General features: G+C 37.4%; 1 protein-coding gene across 1 annotated transcript in view; it reads left to right on the forward strand.

Moving 5' to 3' along the window:
* Nucleotides 1–274: 274 nt before the first annotated feature.
* EIF2AK4 (eukaryotic translation initiation factor 2 alpha kinase 4) overlaps nucleotides 275–21085 on the forward strand; it is a gene marked incomplete at its 5' end in the record, with an annotated part of 36166 nt that continues 15355 nt past the window's right edge. Inside the window, 21 exon segments of the mRNA XM_009080906.1 lie at nucleotides 275–414; nucleotides 1584–1686; nucleotides 4222–4395; nucleotides 5234–5314; nucleotides 5782–5930; nucleotides 6929–7044; nucleotides 8065–8222; nucleotides 8649–9184; nucleotides 9534–9643; nucleotides 10156–10313; nucleotides 10628–11040; nucleotides 12412–12481; nucleotides 13804–13887; nucleotides 15092–15214; nucleotides 15633–15737; nucleotides 15975–16032; nucleotides 16742–16821; nucleotides 17258–17359; nucleotides 18018–18068; nucleotides 19036–19272; nucleotides 19880–19955. Of these exon segments, the coding sequence (XP_009079154.1) occupies nucleotides 275–414; nucleotides 1584–1686; nucleotides 4222–4395; nucleotides 5234–5314; nucleotides 5782–5930; nucleotides 6929–7044; nucleotides 8065–8222; nucleotides 8649–9184; nucleotides 9534–9643; nucleotides 10156–10313; nucleotides 10628–11040; nucleotides 12412–12481; nucleotides 13804–13887; nucleotides 15092–15214; nucleotides 15633–15737; nucleotides 15975–16032; nucleotides 16742–16821; nucleotides 17258–17359; nucleotides 18018–18068; nucleotides 19036–19272; nucleotides 19880–19955 (3124 nt within the window).

Here is a 21085-nt window from a genome sequence, read left to right on the forward strand (position 1 = left end):
CAGTAAGCAGAATACAAGAGTTGTATAATAAAACTTCTTTTTTTGCGCAGTCTAAATCATCTGTGTAATAACTGTAACTACATTTATCCAAATAAGTTTTAAACATATACTGGATAAACTGTGATAATCAGTGAACCAGTTGACTCTCATTGAGCAATATCAGTACATTAACGTATTTTGTTCATGGTTTGGATGGTCTAACCTGTATTCTACTATAATACAAGTTGTGAGTTGTGTGCTTTCAGTAAAACAAAACAAAACAACCCTATTAAAGCAGAAGTTTTGTTTTGCATTTTAGGTACGACAACCTCCTGAAATTAAATTAGTTCTGCGTCCTCAGGGATTGACTGGTGTTAATGAAGTATATGCCAAAGTTGACCTGTGGGTCAAGTGTCCAGATACTTACCCTGATACGTGAGTGGCTGTTAAAATATGACCTTTTTTTCTCTGAACATTTTTCTGTTTTCTATGGTAAAGTGTATTTCCATTATAAAGTGTTAAGTTGAAAAAACATGTAGTTTTATGCATCTCTTATTCTTGCTTTCTGTATGTCAGTATTTATTAAGCCTGTGGTATTTTATAATATGCAACTATAAACTTTGGCACCTGAGTTGGATGTAGTCTTTTGAGCAGTGGAGAACAATTGGGATGCATTTGTGCAAGACTGCAGTCCCAGTTTGTACCTTGGAGAGATGTAAACACAGGTGCGCCTGCTAGCATCTTGGTACCCTTTTTAAACTCCTTCAGCTCATGACTCCTTCAGCTGAGAGAGGGACTCAATCTCCTTTTTTAAAGCCATCTGCTGTCATACTTGTATCTGCTCTTCTGTTTTCTGCTGGACTGGCCTCTTGGAAGAGTTCTCAAAGAGAATGCAGAACAAGTTGCAGGTGACCAACCTCCCCCAGCATTTTAGGTTGGCAAGTGATTTGTGGGTTGTTGCTCTGTGCCCCTGAATCAGTCCCTATGCCACCGACGGTGTCCAAACAACTCCCTTCAGTCCATCCATTTGTGCTGTGTCATGAGTGGTGTACAAGAAAGTGCTATTCCTTCCTATGTGATGGCTCAGTTATACCCTATAATAAGGTTGTAACAGCCACTTTAATTTGGTTTAGCTTGACACAGCACATACCTACAGACATTTGCCTTGTTTACTTTAAATCTTTTTTAATTTAGCTGATACTTATTTATTGCATATGTTTCTTTAGATTTATGTAATGTGTATAGTGGTGAGAGATTAATTTTCAACATCGGAATGTTACCGTATTTTAAAAGGCTTGTTAAGTAAATTAGTGGCTAAGAGCAGAATTGCAGGCGTCCTCAGGGTTCCTTTGGTAGCTCTTCTGTTAAGAGTAACTGGCAGGTAAACTACAGCCAGAAAATTTGATGGTGGGGAATATAAAGAATATTTCTGGCTTTATATTGTATATGTGGTATTTATGTGCTGCTTATTCAAGCATTGACTAATTGCCAAGTGACTAAGAACTCCGTTCTTTTTCACTCACACGCTGTTTTTGTCAATATTCTGTTGCTTTGTACAGTAAGTTTTTCTAATGAGGGCTTTACATTTTTTTGCTGTCCCTCAGGGTTCCTGAAATACAACTGAAAAATTCAAAAGGTTTGTCAAATGAGAATATAAATGAATTAAAATCCAGACTAGCTAAACTGGCAAAACAGTGCTGTGGAGAGGTAAGAGCTTTTCACTTCCTTGAGAAATATACTCTGGACCTAAATAGTTCTAAAAATGTGTGTAGTATTATATAATGGAACACATCCACATTGCAAGTGTAAATTGCATTGCTGTTAAGGAAGGAGAGACAGTCTGTCTTAATAATGTTTCTCTTACGGTGTGTAAATAGTGCAATCTTTATCCAGGTTTAAAGGTTCATTCTATTCTATGAGTTATTTCACAGTCTGAAAAACAATGCTAACTCTAAACCTGACAGCTTTCTGTGCTTTTCAGATTGATTTGCATATTGTAAATGGCCATATCTGTTTAAGCAAATAGCAGTTACCTGGAGAGGTTTTCAGTACGATCTTGTTTTTCTGATCTTGAGCTGAAGGGCTAGAGACTCTGATTCTAACATCAGCTAAACACTTGACTTCTGTGGCTGTAGCACAGTCACTCCGTGCCATTGTGCCTTTTTGTCTCCTGTGTTTAGGAATAAGTGATACTTGTTCCCCCTGAATTGCATAAAAAGAGAAACATGTGAAGCTTAGAACTTGTATCTATTTTAATGGATTTTATAAGTCCCCAGGTATGGTTAGTATTAATACCTTTTGTTTGTTGTTGAGGACCAAAACGATTCAAAGAATTACTAGCAAGCAAAGAAGTCTTGGTGAAAGCAGGTTTATGGTGTCTTTCTTATCACCATTTGGAAATGCTGCAGGTGAACGCATTTGAATTGCTCAATTTGCCTTTTTAAAAGTGAGAAATGCACAGCTGTGGAAGTTACTGTATGCTGAAATGGGATAATATTTGCTTTTAGTTTCCTAAGCCTGTCCCCTTTACAGGTTTGGCAAGTGCTGCCTGTAATTCTGTCTTACCACGTCAAGCCTTTTTTTCATTTGCATACTATACTTTGATTTTGATTGCCAGTTTTTCTACAGATAATTTCAAAAGAAGTGTTTTAGCCAGGTACTGGTTTGTTTATTCTGTTCAATAACCAAGAATGTCCTCAAATTTTTCAGTATCTTCAGTTTAACACTGTCCTCTGGATCTTTCTTTTGTTTTTCTTTATTTCATTTTTTTTCCTCATGGCATTTTGCTATGAACAATTCCTGGGAAGTAGAAGGGTCAAATTCTCTAAGTAACTACAAACAATGCAATATATACTCAGTATGCTCACATCTGAGCCCAGAAGAGTTTACTGGCCTGTAGGGCTTTAAATACCGATTTGATTATCTGATTGAAAGGAGCTACAAATGTATCATACCTTTTCCTAGTGCTAATTTTCCAAAGCAAGAATTGTGCTTGCTCCAGCACTGTGTAGACCGAGTTGTGAGTTACATGTATGATACATGTTTTTTATGAACAGCATGTGCAATGCTGCCCTGAATTTTTTTTATCTGCCTTGACAGATACTCTTTATTAAAGTGTATTCTGCAGTATGGAAAATTTGAAAATACCTCAGCTACCTGTCAGACTGAATGACTGAACAGCATATTGGTTGTGGTTTTGTAATAACTGAGATTTCTCCTTTTTATTATTATACATGTGTATGCATGCACCATTGCCTTGTTTTCTGAGTAGTAACCTGAGAAAGATCTTCAGTTTGCACGTGTCAGATTTATGCATGGTGTGCTATTCTTTCTGTTCTGAATTGCCTCCTGGCTTCATTCTTACTTTCAAGCAGGGGATTCAGTGTTTGAGAGTCTTCTAAACGTCAGCCTGTTACAGATGGTATGATTTTGTTTGGCTGTTCTCCCAACTATACATGCAAATTCTGCACAGTGCTGCTGCTGTCTGCTGGGATGCATCTTTATCATGTACTGTTCTTTAATTTTGGAGCTAAGATGACCTGTTAGCACTGTGGATTGCTTGAATTAATAAAGGGATGCTACTAGATTGCTGAAAACTTTGGGCCTGACAGGTTAATAGATCGTCAGTACATACCCAGTTCAAGTAAACACTAACTGAAAATTGATTCCAAGCTGACAAACCATGTAGCAGAATTCAGCTGAGCTGAATTTTCAGTGCAATTCTTATTTATGTGGTTGTGGTTGTGTGAATGTGGAATGCCTTATGTGGCTTTACATTTCTAACTGGGGGGCTAGTTTGCAGAGGAAGGATTGGATTTCATGTTAGCAGTGAAATAAGTAACTATTTCATAGCAGTAGATACAGTAACAGATAATTGCAAAGAATTTGTTCTGTTATAGCTCATATGTTATAAACATGTATCCTTGGGAATTGGAAAAATATGCCTAAAAGAAGATGAAAAAATGATTTTTTTAATTTGCTTTTAGAAAAATATGATAGGTTGACTAGTCTGTCTTTCAGTGATTTTTGCCATCTTTGCTACTGTGGTCAGAGATTTTTTCCTGTATATTTTTATTAATAGTCCTGACAAAAAATACTGAAATATGGTAAATTCTCCTTGATAAGTAACAAAATCGGCAGTTATGCTGCTGCTGTGTTGCTTTTTTGAGCTAGGTATCATTTGACTATGCCACCAACTTGTTCTTTGAATTCTGCATGTCATTCATATTTGTTTTCTTTCAGGTGATGATATTTGAACTTGCTGACCATGTGCAGTCATTTCTCAGTGAGTATAATAAGCCACCTTCCAAGTCATTTCATGAAGAAATGCTAAAAAATCATCAAAAAGAACAAGAAAGACTGGCTCAGGAGGAATTGCGTAGGGCACAAGAAGTTAAGAGAAGAGAGGAGCAGGAGGTAAGAGAAATTAAAGTATGAATAACCCTGTATTTTTCAAATAACATAATCATGATTTTAAAATCTTTCTGCATAGCAGTGGGGTTTAGTGAATTACTAACTTGTCAGATTTGTCAGTATGAGTTGATCGATCTGTATTATATTAACTGTCTGCTGCTCTAATTGTCATATTTGAATGTGTTTTTAACCCTGGGAAATATTTATACCTGAAACAAACTTGAGTGTTGATTCCTGATCCTATGAAATTGACTTCTAAAGAGTACCTTACACAAAAGTGTAAGCAAATATATACCCTGTGTTCCATCCTAAACTAGGAAGTATTAGCCAGGCAGTCAGGTAAATCATACCTTCTTTCACCTGTAGGATGACTGGAATGTGCACTATGAAAGACTTCTCTAGAAAGGAACAAATTTAATCTAAAGAGACCTTGGAGTGCCTGCATGCTTCACTAGCAATGAGGGGATTCACGCAAGTCTCACAGAGGCTAGTGGTGTGGAGTCTCCACTTGGAAGGGGAGGATAAAAACTCTGATTTTTAAAAGAATGATTTTTGTTTATCCCTGTGTCTTATTTTTGTGTATGAAACTTTATTTTGGGTGCTGGCAGTAGAAGTAATCTGCCTACAATTCTGTTCTCCTGTTATCATATGATTGATGCTGTTGACTTCCTCAGGAGAGCAAATTTGGCTTAATTTTTTTGTCCTTGTGACATCCACAAGTCCTCTTTAACGCGTTTGAAGAATCACCATCATAGTTTGTGGGGTTTTTTTAACCCAAGGTAAGATTTTAGCAGTTGCATTGCATGTACTATTGCATCTCTAACACTGAAATTCATTTCAGCAACGTGAAATCCTTAATGAGATTCAGAGAAGGGAGGAAGAGAAAAGAGAAGAAAGAAAAAAGAAAGAGATTGCCAAACAGGTATTCTTTCGAAGCAGGCATGCGAAAAACCATTGCAATACAACTCTTCCCAGTACTGTAACACGTGCTTGGAAAAATTTGAGAGACTTATGTGACTAAAATTTCCTGGGACATCTCTTCTCGTCCAGTGCTTCTAACAGGTCTAGGTTAAAATAGATTCTTGATTATACAGGGGTTATTTCTGGAGTATATTAGCACCTTTAGTGTACCAAGATGGTTATTTTCAAACAGACAGGAAAAAAGCTGATATGTTCATATTTCCAGTTTCTTTGCATTTTTTTGCCATGGACAGTGCTGAAATGTACTTTCTGAAGCTCAGCACTTCTTCCTCACCCTCATATGTACATGCGTTATGGAAACCTATTTCTACTGTGATCTCTGTGACTTCCTGGAATAATAGAGTACTATGAATATTTTGAGGAAAGGAGTGGTTTCTGTACTGATACCATGTCTTTCCTGATTTATAGGAACGTTTGGAAATAGCTGCTCTGACAAATCAAGATAATTCTCAGAGGAGAGATACTGCAGGACATAGAGTGGCTTCACGCTTAAATGGGAACTGTTTGGAACATGGAATTAATAATAAACACCGACCAAATTCAGCTGGACGTTCAAAGTATGTCACTTTGCATGTAGATTTTTGTCTGTTTGTTTGCAAACATTAGATTTTAAAGTGACATTTGAAGGCAGGTGAACAGCATGCCATGTTGTTCAGCTGTTCATTTTGGCGTGGTTTAACAAATTCATGTGCTTTGGATAACTTGGACCTTCCAATTTTTAAGGTTTGTATTCAGCTTCTGGTTTTAAATATCGAGACCCAGTGCAGCATGATGCTGCTGCTATAAAACACTGGATTTCTAATCAGACACATTTTTGGACTGTCGTGGTTTAACCCCAGCAGCAGCCAAGAACCACACAGCCTCTCACTCACTCCCCCACCCACAGGATGGGGGAGTGAATTAGAAAGGTAAAAGCTACAAAAACTCATGGGTTGAGATAAAGACAGTTTAATAGAGAAAGCAAAAGCTGCACACACAAGCAAAGCAAAACAAGGAATTAATTCACTGCTTCCCGAAGACAGGAGGTGTTCAGCCATCTCCAGGAGAGCAGGGCCCATCACGCGTAACAGTTCCTTGGGAAGACAAACACCATCACTCCAGATGTCCCCCCTTCCTCCTTCTTCCTCCCACCTTATATACTGAGCATGATGTCATATGGTATGGAATATCCCTTTGGTCAGTTTGGGTCACCTGTCCCAGCTGTGTCTCCTCCCAATCTCCCATGCATCCCCAACTTCCTTGCCAGTGTGGCAGTACGGAAAGCAGTAAAGGCCTTGACTCTGTGTAAGCTCTGCTCAGCAATAACAAAAACATCTCTGCATTATCAACTCTGTGTTCTGCACAAAATCCAAACATAGCCCCATATTAGCCTCTGTGAAGAAAGTTAACTCTACTTCAGCTCAAACCAGCACATGCACTAACTCAGTATTTTTGAAATTGGGCAAAAAAGACTCTGAAATACTAATTCTCTTGTAGAATTGATATATTTAAGGTCTAGGCTGTGCAACAGTAGTATCTCTTGGAGTTGGAGAAAAATGCTGTGTTCACATTGCAGACGAGAACGCCAGCTTTCTGTTAGAAACCATGAAGAGTCCCCTGGAAATTACGAAGTTTTGAAATTCAACACAAGTGGTGCTGGACAACTTATTGTCCATAAAGGAAAATGTTTAGGTAAGCAAAATTACAATTGCAGCTTGAAATACTGGGGTTTGGGTTGCCTGTTTTGTTTTTGTTGGGTCATTTGTTTGTTTTTTGAGAGAGAGATCTTAACAGGTACAGGCAGCAAGTCTAGAGAGAGTACTGCTGTGGATTGTGAAATGTCACAGTAACAGTGGGAGAGAGTAATAGGAAAAGTTACTTTGTAGTAAAAATTTTAATTTTTTTTAGACTATTTTAAGTAAAAATTTGCTTCTCCAGATACAATTACATAACTGAATAGCTATAAGGGAAAAAAAACAAACCACCTTCTCAACATTTTATATTCTCCACATAACTAAAGTAATACTGAAAACTATTTGCCTTTGAATTTAAATAGTTTGTCAGAGACACACAGCTACTAAGCAAGAAGTCATGTCACATGTTAGCTTTCAGTAACATGTGAAACTGCTGATAAGCACAGGGTTGGAAATGCACACTTACTCTCCTTCCATTGCTGGTGATAGCAGTGGCATTGAAGCAGGGGGTTTAGCAAGAACAAATATGGGCAATGATAGGAGACTTTCAGAGCTGAAAGGGCTCCATGAAGTGACTACATGAATGGACCATCAAATGTTTTCAACATAGCACTTCCTCAGCAGCCAGGTGAACAGCCTGGAAGTCTCTGGAACAAGGAAGATTTTAATATTTTGCAGTTTGAGGACGAAGAATTAAGTTACTGTGTGTAGACTTTGGCATTTGCTCAGCAGGAGGGTTTTCATTCATTAAAACTTGAAATTCTTTAAAATTGCTGCAGGTTTTTGCCAGTGTGCTATTGCTTTCATTTGACTACTGCTACGTAACATTCAGTGTCATCAGACCTGGTATTTTCTATACCTACCATATATATCTGTGTCTTGTTTAGTTTGAAGTGGGTTTGTGTTTCTGAAATCTAGAAAACAGACTTGCTGGTGATTATTTAGCATTTGCAGGAGCTCCTGTCATGTCCTTAGAAACAAAAGAAGCCATGTTCCTCTTTTCTCCCTATATGTACAGGCAAGGATGAACAGCTTGGTAAATCAGTCTACAATGCCTTGGAAACTCGGAATGGAGACTTTGTTTTGATTTATGAGTGGGTTCTGCATTGGCAAAGAAAGATGGGAAGGTTTCTCACAACCCATGAAATAGAAAGGATTGAGAAGTGTAAGAAACAGGTAATGCCTATATTTTGCATTTGGCTTTAGTAAAGGTTAGGTGAAGTTCAGTGCTTTTCTAAGGCTGCTAGTTTATATTAAACTTGATAGGGTGGTAATGAGCTTGAAATGCTAATGTTTAGCGTATCTGCACAAAAAAAGATGGGAGTATTGGGGTATTCAGAACATCATTTACAATAATATAAATGCAAGAAAGTGTATTTGCAAGTTATGCATAAATACAGTAATAAAATACTAAAATTCAGAAAAAAAAGGGAATCAAGCTTACCTGTCAGAAATCAAAGGTGTTATTTCCTCTTGTTTACAATACTTGTTTTTCAGAGAAGTATGAGGATGTCATATTTTATACCTAATTTGTATATTATATGTTTTGGTAGCATTCACAAAATATAACACAATGCATGTTATGTTGTGTTTCTCTACCAGATTCAGGGTGCAGAAACAGAGTTCAGCTCACTGATGAAGCTAAGTCACCCAAACATAGTACATTTTAAATCTATGAACCTTAAAGAACAGGACGATTCAATTGTGGTGGATATTTTAGTGGAGCACATAAGTGGTTGCAGCCTTTCTACATTCTTAGACAAAGAGACTCCAGTTCCAGTTGAGCAGTTACACCATTACGTGACCCAGATCTTGTCAGCTCTCGACTACTTGCACAGTAATTCAGTAGTGCACAAAGTTCTTTGTGCTTCCAGTGTCCTGGTAGATGCTGAAGGAAACATCAAGGTGACAGACTACAGCATTTCCAAGCGCTTAGCTGATATCTGCAAAGCTGATGTTTTTGAGCAAACCAAAGTTCGTTTTAGTGAGGATGGCCTTCCCAACAAACCTGGAAAAAAAGGAGATGTATGGAATCTGGGCTTGCTTCTGCTTTCACTCAGCCAGGGCCAAGTAACCAAGGAATTTCCAGTTGCTGTTCCTACCAATTTACCTGCTGACTTCCAAGACTTTCTGAAAAAGTATGTTTGTAGTGTTCCTGTATCTTTTTGCCTTGGATTTTCTTTTTTTCTTTGTTCAAATCTTTAAAAAAAATTTTTTTTAAGAGCAGCTAAATCCTTTTGTGTTGCTAGTTGTAGTTTTAGTGAAGAGGTGATTGCTCTCTCATGGCTCAGGCTGCTAATCTGGAATTTGAGAGAGCAAGTCTGGTGCTCTGCTGCCAGCTGTGTGTCACTGTGGATAAGTCATTTAGGCTGCCTTTGCTACTGATTCCCACCTGAATGATAGAGGTGATAATTTCTTAAATATAACAAGAACTCTTTGAACATGTCCACCTGATATGAAATAGTTCTCTCCTTGGTTTGCTAACAGGTGTGTTTGCTTGGAAGACAAAGAAAGATGGACTCCTAAACAGTTGTTACAACACAGTTTTATAAACATTCCACGACTGAAAATACCTGTAGCTGAAGAAAATCTAGATGGTAAGGAGCTTAGTTGTTCCCATATTCTGCTCAATAAGTGGACTACGTGCCTGCAGTAAGAGAAAAACTGAGCTGTGCTACAGCTTCACAAGAATTCACAAGTGTGTTCCATTACCTAACCTAAAAGCTAGTATAGTCTGACTGCTGTTGTTTCTGCAGTAGAAGCAGCTCGTGCTTTAATGCAACCTGTAAATTCCTCTACCTCCTGCATGGTGTAAATGTTAGACTTAACTTTGTCCTTTGAAGATGCTGTTCCAGTGAGATCTCTTTCCTTGTTATGTTCTTGTCAAAATCATTCCTTTGTCCAGCATAGTTAGTAATTAAAAACTGTATTAAGCTCTGGTACAAGCATAAACCTTAACTCTGCATAGTTGAGCATTTCTGTATTTTGGGTCTTAGTTGCATTTGTAGTTTATTTAGGTTTTTGTCTCCTTCTTGATGCTTATTTGACAGTCCCTTCTGCCTTATCCCCATATTGCCAGTGGTGCTAACTTTTGATGTCTTGATTATAGATTCAGCAGGTACAGATTGCATCGAGACAGTTGTACCCAGCAGTCAGATATCCAGCGCTTCAGTCTTCACAGAAACACACAGACAATTTTCACGGTACTACAATGAGTTTGAAGAGCTAAAATTACTTGGCAAAGGGGCTTTTGGAGCAGTCATCAAGGTACGGTATAAAAATTGTTTCCTCTGTGGAATCCTTTTTGGGCATGTGTTTGTTTTCTCTGAAACAATATATTCAGTGTTTGCATAGTTTTATTTATTATCTGCCAATGTTTTGTGCCTGTGTTGTGGTTTTTCTCTGAAATTGAATAGGCTGATAAGTTTTGCAAAAAGTTGCTGAGAGTCTGGGGTGAAGCCTGTCAGTAGTCATTTCCCAGGTGGAAGGAAGACTCTTGTTTCATGAAATTATTCTACTTCTGACTCTGCTTGGTAAGGCATTTGTAAGCATTTGACTTCAGATTAATTTGAATTTTGCAGGTGAGAAATAAGCTTGATGGTTGCTATTATGCTGTGAAACGTATTCGTGTAAACCCTGCCAGCAAGCAGTTTCGGAGGATTAAGGGGGAAGTAACATTACTATCCCGCTTGAACCATGAGAATATTGTGAGGTATTACAATGCTTGGATAGAAAAACATGAAAGTCCTGTTCCCACTGTGTCATCATCTGAAACAACCGAAGAGAAAAGAACGCCCTCCAAAGCCCGTCTCTTCATCCTTAGCACTGAGGAGACAAGTGATGTGGAAACTAATGCTCCTCCTCCAGTTTTGACAAGTTCAGTTGAGTGGAGTACTTCATGTGAAAGATCCTCCAGCAACAAATTCAGTGGAGCTGATCAGGAGTCCAGTGATGACGACGATGACGGTGATGGGGTGTTCTCGCATTCGTTTTTGTAAGTAGGCTTCAGTATTGGTAGTATAGGGAACATGAGCAGAGTTGATTGGTTTTTCAAAGTCTGTCTTTTATCGTCGTCACGTCCCACTCCTATGAAGAAGGGAGTACCCAAGATTCATAGATGTCTGTGATCCATAAGCCAGAAGGGTTCTAAAAATGCATTTATTAGCAAAACTGCACACTTGGCAGTTTCCACACCATGGAAATTGGTATGTGTTTTGCCCCTACTTTCTAATAGGAAGAGGTAAAAAAAAAAATAAAAGAGGGAAGAGAGAGTGAAAGAGTAATCAGATAGAAGAGGAAAGAAGGTCACCAGTCCTGGGTCCAGTGTCAGTCCAGTTGGCAGGGTGTCCAGGGTCCTAGGGGAGTGCCACCCAGGCTTTGTGGGAGTACCATTTTATAGATGAGTTATCCCCATCCTGGGATGAGGTTTCTCACTCTTTGTGTGTGTTAGAATGTGCAGTCTGTTCTTCTGGATCTTTCTGGAAATGGGTTGGGCAGGGTCTTTTGGTGGTTTTGCCCACATCTTGCCCCCACTTCTGTGTTTGTGCTGTCCCTTATGTGTGCAGTCACCATGGACCAGAAATGGGCTCTAGAGAGGTACTGCCCTACCTTCATATAACCCCCCTGTTGTAGTACATCCTATTCTAACTTGCCTGCTTGAGTGGCCATGGATGTTTGAGTCATAGCAATACATTTACTCATTACTGCCCAGAGTTCTACAATCATTTTCACTTCTTTTGTCAGAAGTGGTTCACTGCATTTTTGTTCTGTCCCCTGGTTCAAAAACAGTGCATTTGCCAGCAGTCAGGTGGCCAGGGAGAGGAAAATTTGTGGCTAAAAAAATGTCAGTCTTATGAGGAGAATTTTGGTTTAGGCTTCCAGAAGTTTCTTATCATTTGTGCCAGAATACATGACTGTTTACCTTATGTTGGACTGTCTTTTCCAGCCTTGAGAGTAAAGTTTTTTTAATAAACAATAACAGAAATATTATGAATTCTGAAAAATAGCAGACTTGCCCTTTCTATTTCGGTTTTTAGTAATATCTTCCATATCTTCCTCTCTCTATGGTGATTATTTTTGTTTAGGAAAGTAAATAAACTAATCTCAGTTTTGCTTACTGAATATTGAAATTAAATTTTACTGATGCAAATATATACCTTCCCTTTTGGAGACTGGGCTGTCAAAGGAAGTGTTGCTTTGCAGGACACTTTTCTGGCCATTGTTTTGGGTTTTTTTGTTTAAGGCACATAGGAGGTCTTCAGCAGAAGCTTAGATTTTCTTTTCTTTTCCACAAAAAAATTTGTTAGTAAATATTTCTTGATATGCAGAACTTTCAAGAGTTTTTCTTTCCCTTTTATTTAAACAGGCCAACCACAGATTCTGAAAGTGAAATAATTTTTGATAATGAGGATGAAAACAGTAAAGGTCATTCTCCAGTAAGTATAAAGATGAAGCTAGTGAAAATAAAAAGATCATGAAATAGTCTTTGAGAAGCAAACAGGTTGACTGGGAAGTGTTGGTTCACTTCTGGTGTAAGTACAGTACCATATAAGGTGATGCTCTGTTAGAGTAAATGTGCCATTGTGAGCTACATTCTATAGAAATCAGTTTGATGCAGCTACTCTGGATTCTGTTTCCTGTAGCTAAAAATGAGGTGGCTTTTTTTAGTCATGAGCCTGCTTATTGCAGGTTTAACACTTCAGTATGTGCATGCGTTAACAGTTAACCATATGGATTACGTGGCCTTATATCACCTGAAAATTGAAACGTTGTGCTGCTATAAACCAGTGTATCTGCTCATACTTGCCACTTCTTGAAAGCAAGCACATCACACTGATAGCAATCAAAAAGAGAGGCGAAGTCAGTATGTCTGAGTTGATTTTAAGATTTTTGTCACAGCACTTGTGAACGGTGCACTGTATCACTAGAGAACAAATGCACAGTTTTCTACAGTATCTAGAATGTGTCATTGCCAGTCCTGATGATCTGTGACGTGCTCGTACTAAAGCTTCATCTCCATTCTCTTTCTGTTGTAATGAACATGAAAAAGCATGAAAAAGCTTTCAGTGTATAATTTAATAATATGGCAGTGCATTCTTTTGTCCTTATTTTTATATATATATATATATGTGTGTGTACACACACACAATCAAAATTGTTGGTTGAGGGTTGCCATATTTGTCAAGCAAGCTTTGTATCTTTAAGTTTCAAATTATTATTTTTTTTCTACATGACACAAATTGAGATTTAGGTTTCATTCAAATCATCTGGAATGCTTTTCCTGCAGTGTCTAATGATGGCAAAATGTTACTCATTTCCACTTTGAATCATAGAATTTAAGGGTTGGAATATACCTTACAGATCATCTAGTCTCAATCCCCACTGCCATGGGCAGGGACACTTCCTCACTAGATCAGGTTGCTCAAGGCCTCATCCAGCCTGGCCTTGAACACCACCAGGGTTGGGGCATCCACCACATCCCTGGGTAGCCTGTTCCAGCGTCTCGCCACCCTGATAGTAACAAAGTTTTTTCTCACATTGAAATGAGGGTAGGGTCATATGTGGTTTTCTAGCTCATTTAGAAGCAGCGGCATTACGAAAGTGCCATTATTTTATTTTGCTGGTTTTCTAATCTAATCATAGAAAGTGAGTTCTCATCAACACGTTCCAGCCATTGAAAAACAGTAGAATGCATAATAAAAAAAAGCCTGGACAGCTTCCTGTAGCTAACTGTTCTGTTACTTTTATTGTGATAAAGAATGAAGAAGACAATGAAAAGAATGGCTGTGGAGGAGAAGACAGGACATCAGTCATTCAAACGATGCATTACCTATACATCCAGGTACAAAAGTGCTTGTGTTTTCAGATAAAAGGGTACTATTTATTTTAACCTGCAGAGGTCAGTTGCTGGTTTTCATGAGAAAAGTAAAGGCCTTTAAAAATGCAAATGAGTAAGTTCAGTGCTATTTTTGCAATAGACTGGTTTTCTAAAGGCTGGGCTGGTGGAAGGCATTGTGCAGGACACATGGCTTGTTATGCCTTCCAAGGGTCTATAGCTGTGCCTGGAGAGAGCAGTTTTATAGTGCCATAGTGTGCAATGGGTAACTGTTGTTGCCTATGTATAAGTAAACGTTGGCAACTCCTGACCTAACTGTAGAAGAACCCAACCAGCCAACCTTTAAGTCTGTGACTTCCAAAGCATAATTTTGCCTTGTGCTTGTTGTTTGCGTAGAATGCCCATCCCAGTTCCTTAGCACTGTAGCTGATGTTCCTAAGTTTTGCTATGGTGTTAATTCCCAATGTGGAGTTGAAGCATACTGTGTTAAATTCCAGAGGGGAAGTTGCCTATCACAGATATGCGTACTTCCTCATTCTCTTCAAAAGCACTGGATTGTGCGTGCACTTTATTTTAACAGAAAGCGGTAATCTGGAAAAACATTGTATGGCTCTAACAGTGGGCACAAAATGAAATTCTTGCGGGTTTACAACTTTAGGTTTTACTACTGACGTCTCCTTTGTGTTAGGAGTTGGGTCATTCCTGGGAGAAGTCGACTATCATACCTAACTGTTCTGTGCTGATGTGCAATTTTTTTTAATGCACTTAATGCTAGAGCTTGTCTGGAAGGAAGGTAGAATTAGATGGAATTAGATTTTTAATAAGCTTGTTTGCATGTGCTGTGTATATTCATAATATAAGCAGTTAAGGCACCGAGTAAAATAAAGCCAGAGATTCTTTTGAGTTTGACTTAAACACGTATTATGGCTTGGCTGGTTTCACTGTGTTCTCAACATTTATGTTGTTGGAGAATATGCTAATTCTGCTGACTTGTACCATTGTCCCAGAAAATGGGGTAGGACCCAGAAGTGAATGCATGTTTTCTAGCCAAAATACAGCTCTAAGGAAAATTCTGACCAGCTGAATGTTTTGGTGGTACTATTTGCTCCTGAACCGTGGTATTAATACACATAGATGCAAGTTTCTGATAGTCTCTTTTCTTGACAAAACTGTTCTTTCTTCTGTGCCCCCTATGTATGCACAACTGAAGATGGAGTATTGCGAAAAGAGCACGTTAAGGGACACTATTGACCAAGGGTTGTATGAAGACACCAATCGGCTTTGGAGGCTTTTCCGAGAAATTTTGGACGGGTTAGCTTACATCCATGAAAAGGTTAGTAAACTTCACCTGTCCATAATATCTGTGTTATGCCTTTTTCTGTATGGGTTTCTTCGTATACTGTTCATTTTAGGGAATTTATTGGAAAGGGTTTTTTCTTTGCCCTTTCCATTATTTTTTGGGTTTAGAATGTTTTATCATAAACTTGTATTTTATAATGAACAACTTCAGATTTTACTCATTTGACCATGCTTTGTTAGGTATTTGGTAGCACTGAAAATTGTTTCTAGTTTCGGGTTACAGCCTATAGTCTGTCTTCAAAATTAATCTTCAGTGAGTTAATATACTGGATTTCCCACTGTAATATAAGTATGTAACCTGACTTTCCAGTCTGTTATGAAGTGTTTTATTTTTGAAATGTGTTTATTGTTTAAAATTTTGCGGGTCTTTTTTTATTCTCCTACTGTAACAGGGAATGATACACAGAGACTTGAAACCTGTGAACATCTTTTTAGATTCAGATGATCATGTGAAAATTGGTGATTTTGGTTTAGCTACAGATCATCCAGCAAACTCAGTAAGTACAGCTTGAAGTGAATGAAAAAAATCCTTGAATTTGATGGTGTAATTACATGAAAGATGAAAATAAAACATAAAGTCCAGTGAGCATGATGTTTTTATATTGTGAATGCCATAAACTTTTTAAAATTTCTAAGATAGTAGAATTCACCACTCACTGCTAAACAAAGTGCCAAGAAAAGCCAGCAGAAGCGTTTCATGTGCCATTTACAATATGTCTGTTTTGCTATTTCAGGCCATGTCTAAACAAGAAGATAATCTCTCAGATGGTTCTGCTATGTCTGATCCATCAGGTTAGTTTACATTGCAGCTTGTTCTAAATTATTTTAAGCAAACATTTATGTACATGTTTTTTTACATTCTGTTAGAACTTCCACTTGTTCTTTGAAAATAAAACTTTCTTTTTACTGGGGCCAGGGACAGAACACACCAACCACCAGCTTTTTGGTAGATATGTTATATATAATCTGGCAGTTTTAATTAATTATTAAATTCTTTAAATTAATAAATTAATTTGCTTCCACTGCTAGCCTTCTGCCATGGGTCAGTGCTTTCCTCATGGTGAGGTATATAGAGATCCTGCATACCTGTTGCATCTGCACTTCTGTTCTCTTGCCTATACAGGACAATTTCAAGACTTTCAAGGTCTTTTGAGGTTTATTTGGTTTGGGGGGTTTTTTGGCACCTTCTGTAGCAGGTTGAATTTTATGTTTTGAGAACACTTTCGTACATTGTACATGTTAAGATGAGCATAATGGAAATGAAATTTAGTTGTAACATTGCTGTTCTGTCGTACTACAAGTCTGTAAAGCATTGGATAGGTTTAGCTACTGTAGGTAGACACAGATACTTGACATGTGAAGGTAGGAACTGTCTGTTTGAAAACTGTTCTCAACTAGGTCTCAGTAAGGAGAAATGTGAAGATGAATGAGTTTTTTCTTGACTTTGATGTTATATTTCTCACCCGCCTTGAAACTAGTATTCTGATCTTTTGCCACATAGGTAATTTGACAGGGATGGTTGGCACTGCGCTGTATGTTAGCCCAGAGGTCCAAGGAAGCACTAAGTCTACATACAATCAGGTATGATGGGACTTAATAAAAAGGTAGCATGGAATCTAAGGTGTGCCAGGCATGCTATAGGTCATTCCTCCTCAACAAATGTGTACTCAAGGTGGAACAGGGTGTGATGGGACTGCTGTGATAAGCAGGGGCATGAAGCGTTCACTCAAGAGGAAACCAAGGGTAGATGGATGTTGGCAAGTCAGTTTTTACAGCCTATGCTGTGATATGCCTATATGCAAGTGACTTCAAGTTGATAGCATGTAATTGTGAAGGACTTAGTTAAGGTAAAATGTCATAATCAAAGGTATATATTGCTCCTCTGTATTTTTAGATTGTGAATCTGGAAGGTGTAATATACTGTGAAATATAACCAAAACATTATTTTTGTTCCTATTCTCTTTTCTTCAGAGAATTCACAGGTATTATATTTTTCATCTTCTTTTTTCTTCCTTAGAAAGTAGACCTGTTCAGTCTGGGTATAATATTCTTTGAAATGTCTTACCATCCTATGAGTACTGCATCAGAAAGGATCTTTGTTCTTGGTCAGCTAAGGCTGGTAAGTACACAGATATAAAATATACTGGTTCTATGCATCAAATAGTTTGTTAAGAGAAGTAAAAGGATGCAAAATATAGCAAAACCGTTTCCATAGGGAATGCTTAAAAAAAAAGTTTGTAAAACAAAATGAAAAGTGAAGAGTAAAATTGGAGCTGATACTAACATTCTTCTAATGCACTGTGAATTCCCTAATGGTATTGGCAGCAGTCAATGTTCTATCTATGAAATTAATTGCTATAGTGCAGAACATTAGAGGTGTAAACATTAGATAGAAGCATCATAGCTTTAGTATGCCTAGGTTTAAGCCTGGTAGGTCTTTCTCAGGAATCAGTTGGTATTTGTAGTTGGTAAATGCTTGTGATTATGGATTGTATTTTCATTGTACAAAACAGCATCAAAGCATTCTTTCTCCTTTTAGCTCTTCAAGCCACATTTGCCACGTGGTTGTGGTGGTGGTGGTGGTGGGTTTTGTTGAATTTTTGTTTTATTTGTTTGTGGTTTTTTCTTGTTTATTGGGGTTTTGTTTGTTTTTCCACGGGCAGTGAAAATGCTTAGTTTCTCTGTTGAAATATGTAGAACTTTAAAATGAGACTAATCTGAGCAAGGTGGTCTGCCTGTTAGAATTCAAATGAAGATTTCGATTTTGTTTTTTTTAGCCTGCTATTATATTTCCTAAGGACTTTGATGAAGTCAAGCATGCAAAGCAGGTAATTTTGAAGATATTTTAACTATTAGGTATTCCCTGTTGGGAAACATTAATTATAATTTTCCCACTTAATTCCCCACTTAGTATTCTCTGCCATGTTTTTATTACATGACATTAGAACAAAGTAAGGACAGAAAATCTCAAAATAATATTCTAAGTTGCCATGGAAATGTATTTACCCAGAAAATTCCTCGAGCACAGTCATAAAGAAATTTTGAGTTCATTGGCATACCTTTTAAGTTCTGAGGGACAATTTTGACTTTTTATTCTCAGAAAAATGACAACTAAATTGTTTAACTTTAAATTTAAACTTTTTGGAAGAATTCTGTGTCACAGAACAGAAGGAGGTATGCGAGCTAAATTGTCTGCCCTGAGCTTGAAAGAGCTGCCAAGAGCTGTTTGGGATTCCTCCATAGCTGGGTAATGAAGTGATAAAGGAGCAGTGTAATCTTTTCTGGACCATCTAGGTAGCTATTTCCTTAACTCTTTTGTTGACCATTAGCATTAACTTTTTGTCTGTTACGCTTGTAAAACAGCAATCTGCATGTTAGTAGGACCATAAAAAAAATTTCCACCTTGCACATTTTACTGAAATTTGCCAGGAAGATTCCCCCTTCTTTGGCATTCATACCCCTTAAATCATTGTTTTCATCCATACAATTCTGCTTTTGCTTAGCTTTGTTGATAAAGAGGTGCCTGAGCTGACATACCACAGAACAACAAAGGATAGGGATCCTACATATTTTGTCATCTCAGGAGGCACATTTCTAGTAATTGCTGTGGTTTAGTAATTTTCTTTAGATAATAAAAGATATTTAGAATTTAATAAGCAAATAATATCCACCCCAAACGATTCAGATTTTGCCTTTTTGTCCCCTGTAGAGTCTCATAATTGTTTTATTAAAGTGATGTGACTAAGAGTATTATATAGAATTTTTCTAATCTATATAACTTGGTGTAATTTGTAGAGATCAGTTATTACATGGCTCCTGAACCATGATCCTGCAAAACGACCAACAGCTGTGGAGGTGTTAAAAAGTGAACATCTTCCCCCACCACAAATGGAAGAGTCTGAACTCCATGAAGTACTCCACCATACCTTAGCAAACGTGGACGGAAAGGCTTACCGGACTATGATGAGTCAGATATTTGCACAGCGTATATCTCCAGCAATAGACTATACCTATGACAGTGATATGTTGAAGGTTTGTAGGTGTTCAGGGGATGTGTGGGTTTGGCCTTTTTCCCATGTTAAATTTTGAAAAAATGTGTAAGTAAACTCTTAACATGTTTGAGAGAATTGTATTATCTCTTAAGTTTAATCTTCACATTGATTCCCATTTAAAACTGCAATCTCTACTATGTGGGTTTGAATAGCCACTTCCCATTTGAACCTTATATTCATTCCTCAATGAAGAAACCAGCAGTGTTTGATTGTAGCAGCTAAAGCTTTAAGCTTCTGTCCAGATGATTACTTTCTTTACTCTGAATTTCTGTCAAACTAATGGTACTTGCACCGGATTGCCAACAGAAGGCCAGAAGATGTTGCCTCTGTTTTGTTACCTTTCTAATCAGTGATTCTTCTTGATTTATCAGCTCTGAAATCTTTCTAAATCTAAAGAAATCCAAGGTAACATTATACAATAATGCTTTGTATAGCTGCAGTTATTTTTTATTATGTCAGTATTGCAATTTGTCATAGTGGGGCGAGGTAACAGAATGTTTATTGCCTGTATTACATGAATGATTGCCCACATGGAGTGTTCATCGCATATGAATTATATATGAACTTTTTATTTGTGATGGTTTCAGGGTAGTTTTTCTGTTTGGGCAGCCAAGATACAGCAACATGTGTGTGAGATTGTCAGCCGGATATTTAAAAGACACGGTGGGTGTGTTTACAAAAGTCATTAATGAATTTCCTTTTTTGTGATTGAATGGGTTTAAGGCAATGGAATGGTTTTACTGCTATAAGAGGAGTCAAAAAGTATATTCAGTAGTTGCACATGATTTAAAGCTTTTTGTCATGTTTTTTGCTGTTATTTGGTCATCCTGATACTATAACATCGAATCTGAATGGTTTACATTTTCTACAGAAAGAACAGTGAAAAGCTTAATTATAATTTTGAAGATATGTGGTCATATCTGATAAGTCAGTATGAACTTTTGGAGGTAGGGAGTGTTATGCAGAATCTAGATATGAATATAGGGGTAGCTCTGTAGTGAAAGATCCATGTACCAGAGTAACCTCTCTCTGAACATAGCTAGAATGGCAAAGGCATAAGAAAGAGCTTGGAAACAGACCAAGCATGTAGTGATATTTTCTAAAATACTACTCTTGGCAATGATTTGTTCTTCAGGAACTTCCTGAGTCAAAGCTGATGCAATGATGTTTAGTCTTTTGTTTTTCTTTCCAGGAATCTATCCGGTCATTAGTAGTAGTATTTGCTTAAAATTAGTTTTTGAGAGGAAGAGAATTTATATGGACACTATCACACTTGAAGTATTAGAAGTTGTGTTGTTTTATAGGTGTTCATGATACTATTTTATATAAAAATAGAGAATTTTAAAATAGAAACTGGAATATTTCCTAATATATCATAACCTGATTGAGCATCATCAAAGTTTGGCAAATATAAAAGAATGAGAAATGGAGAAATGTGAAGTCAAGAAAGAAGTTAGTCCCTTCCCCATCCCATCTCCCCCCTACAAAAGCTTGACACACTGGAAAGTGTCAGCATGTTAGAGATTGAAATGTTTTCATTCTTTTGGAAAAAAATGGGGGATTGCATAGGTATTTTTTTCTATTAGATTGTATCTGCCACCTGTCATGGTTAGAATAATTTCTTTCTGTTTGCGGCTTTTTTCTGATTTAAAAGTTTGTTAAAATCTCATTGAAGATGTGAGTTAAGCTTTTATAATACCTGTCTGAGAATCACTAGAGAATTTAAAACAGGAAACTATTTTTCAGTGATTAGTGAGTTTATTAATAGAAAGGTTTCAATGAAGGTTGGATTC

This window comes from Acanthisitta chloris, unplaced genomic scaffold (assembly GCF_000695815.1).
Source record: "Acanthisitta chloris isolate BGI_N310 unplaced genomic scaffold, ASM69581v1 scaffold34748, whole genome shotgun sequence".
NCBI classification, from domain to species: Eukaryota; Metazoa; Chordata; class Aves; order Passeriformes; family Acanthisittidae; genus Acanthisitta; species Acanthisitta chloris.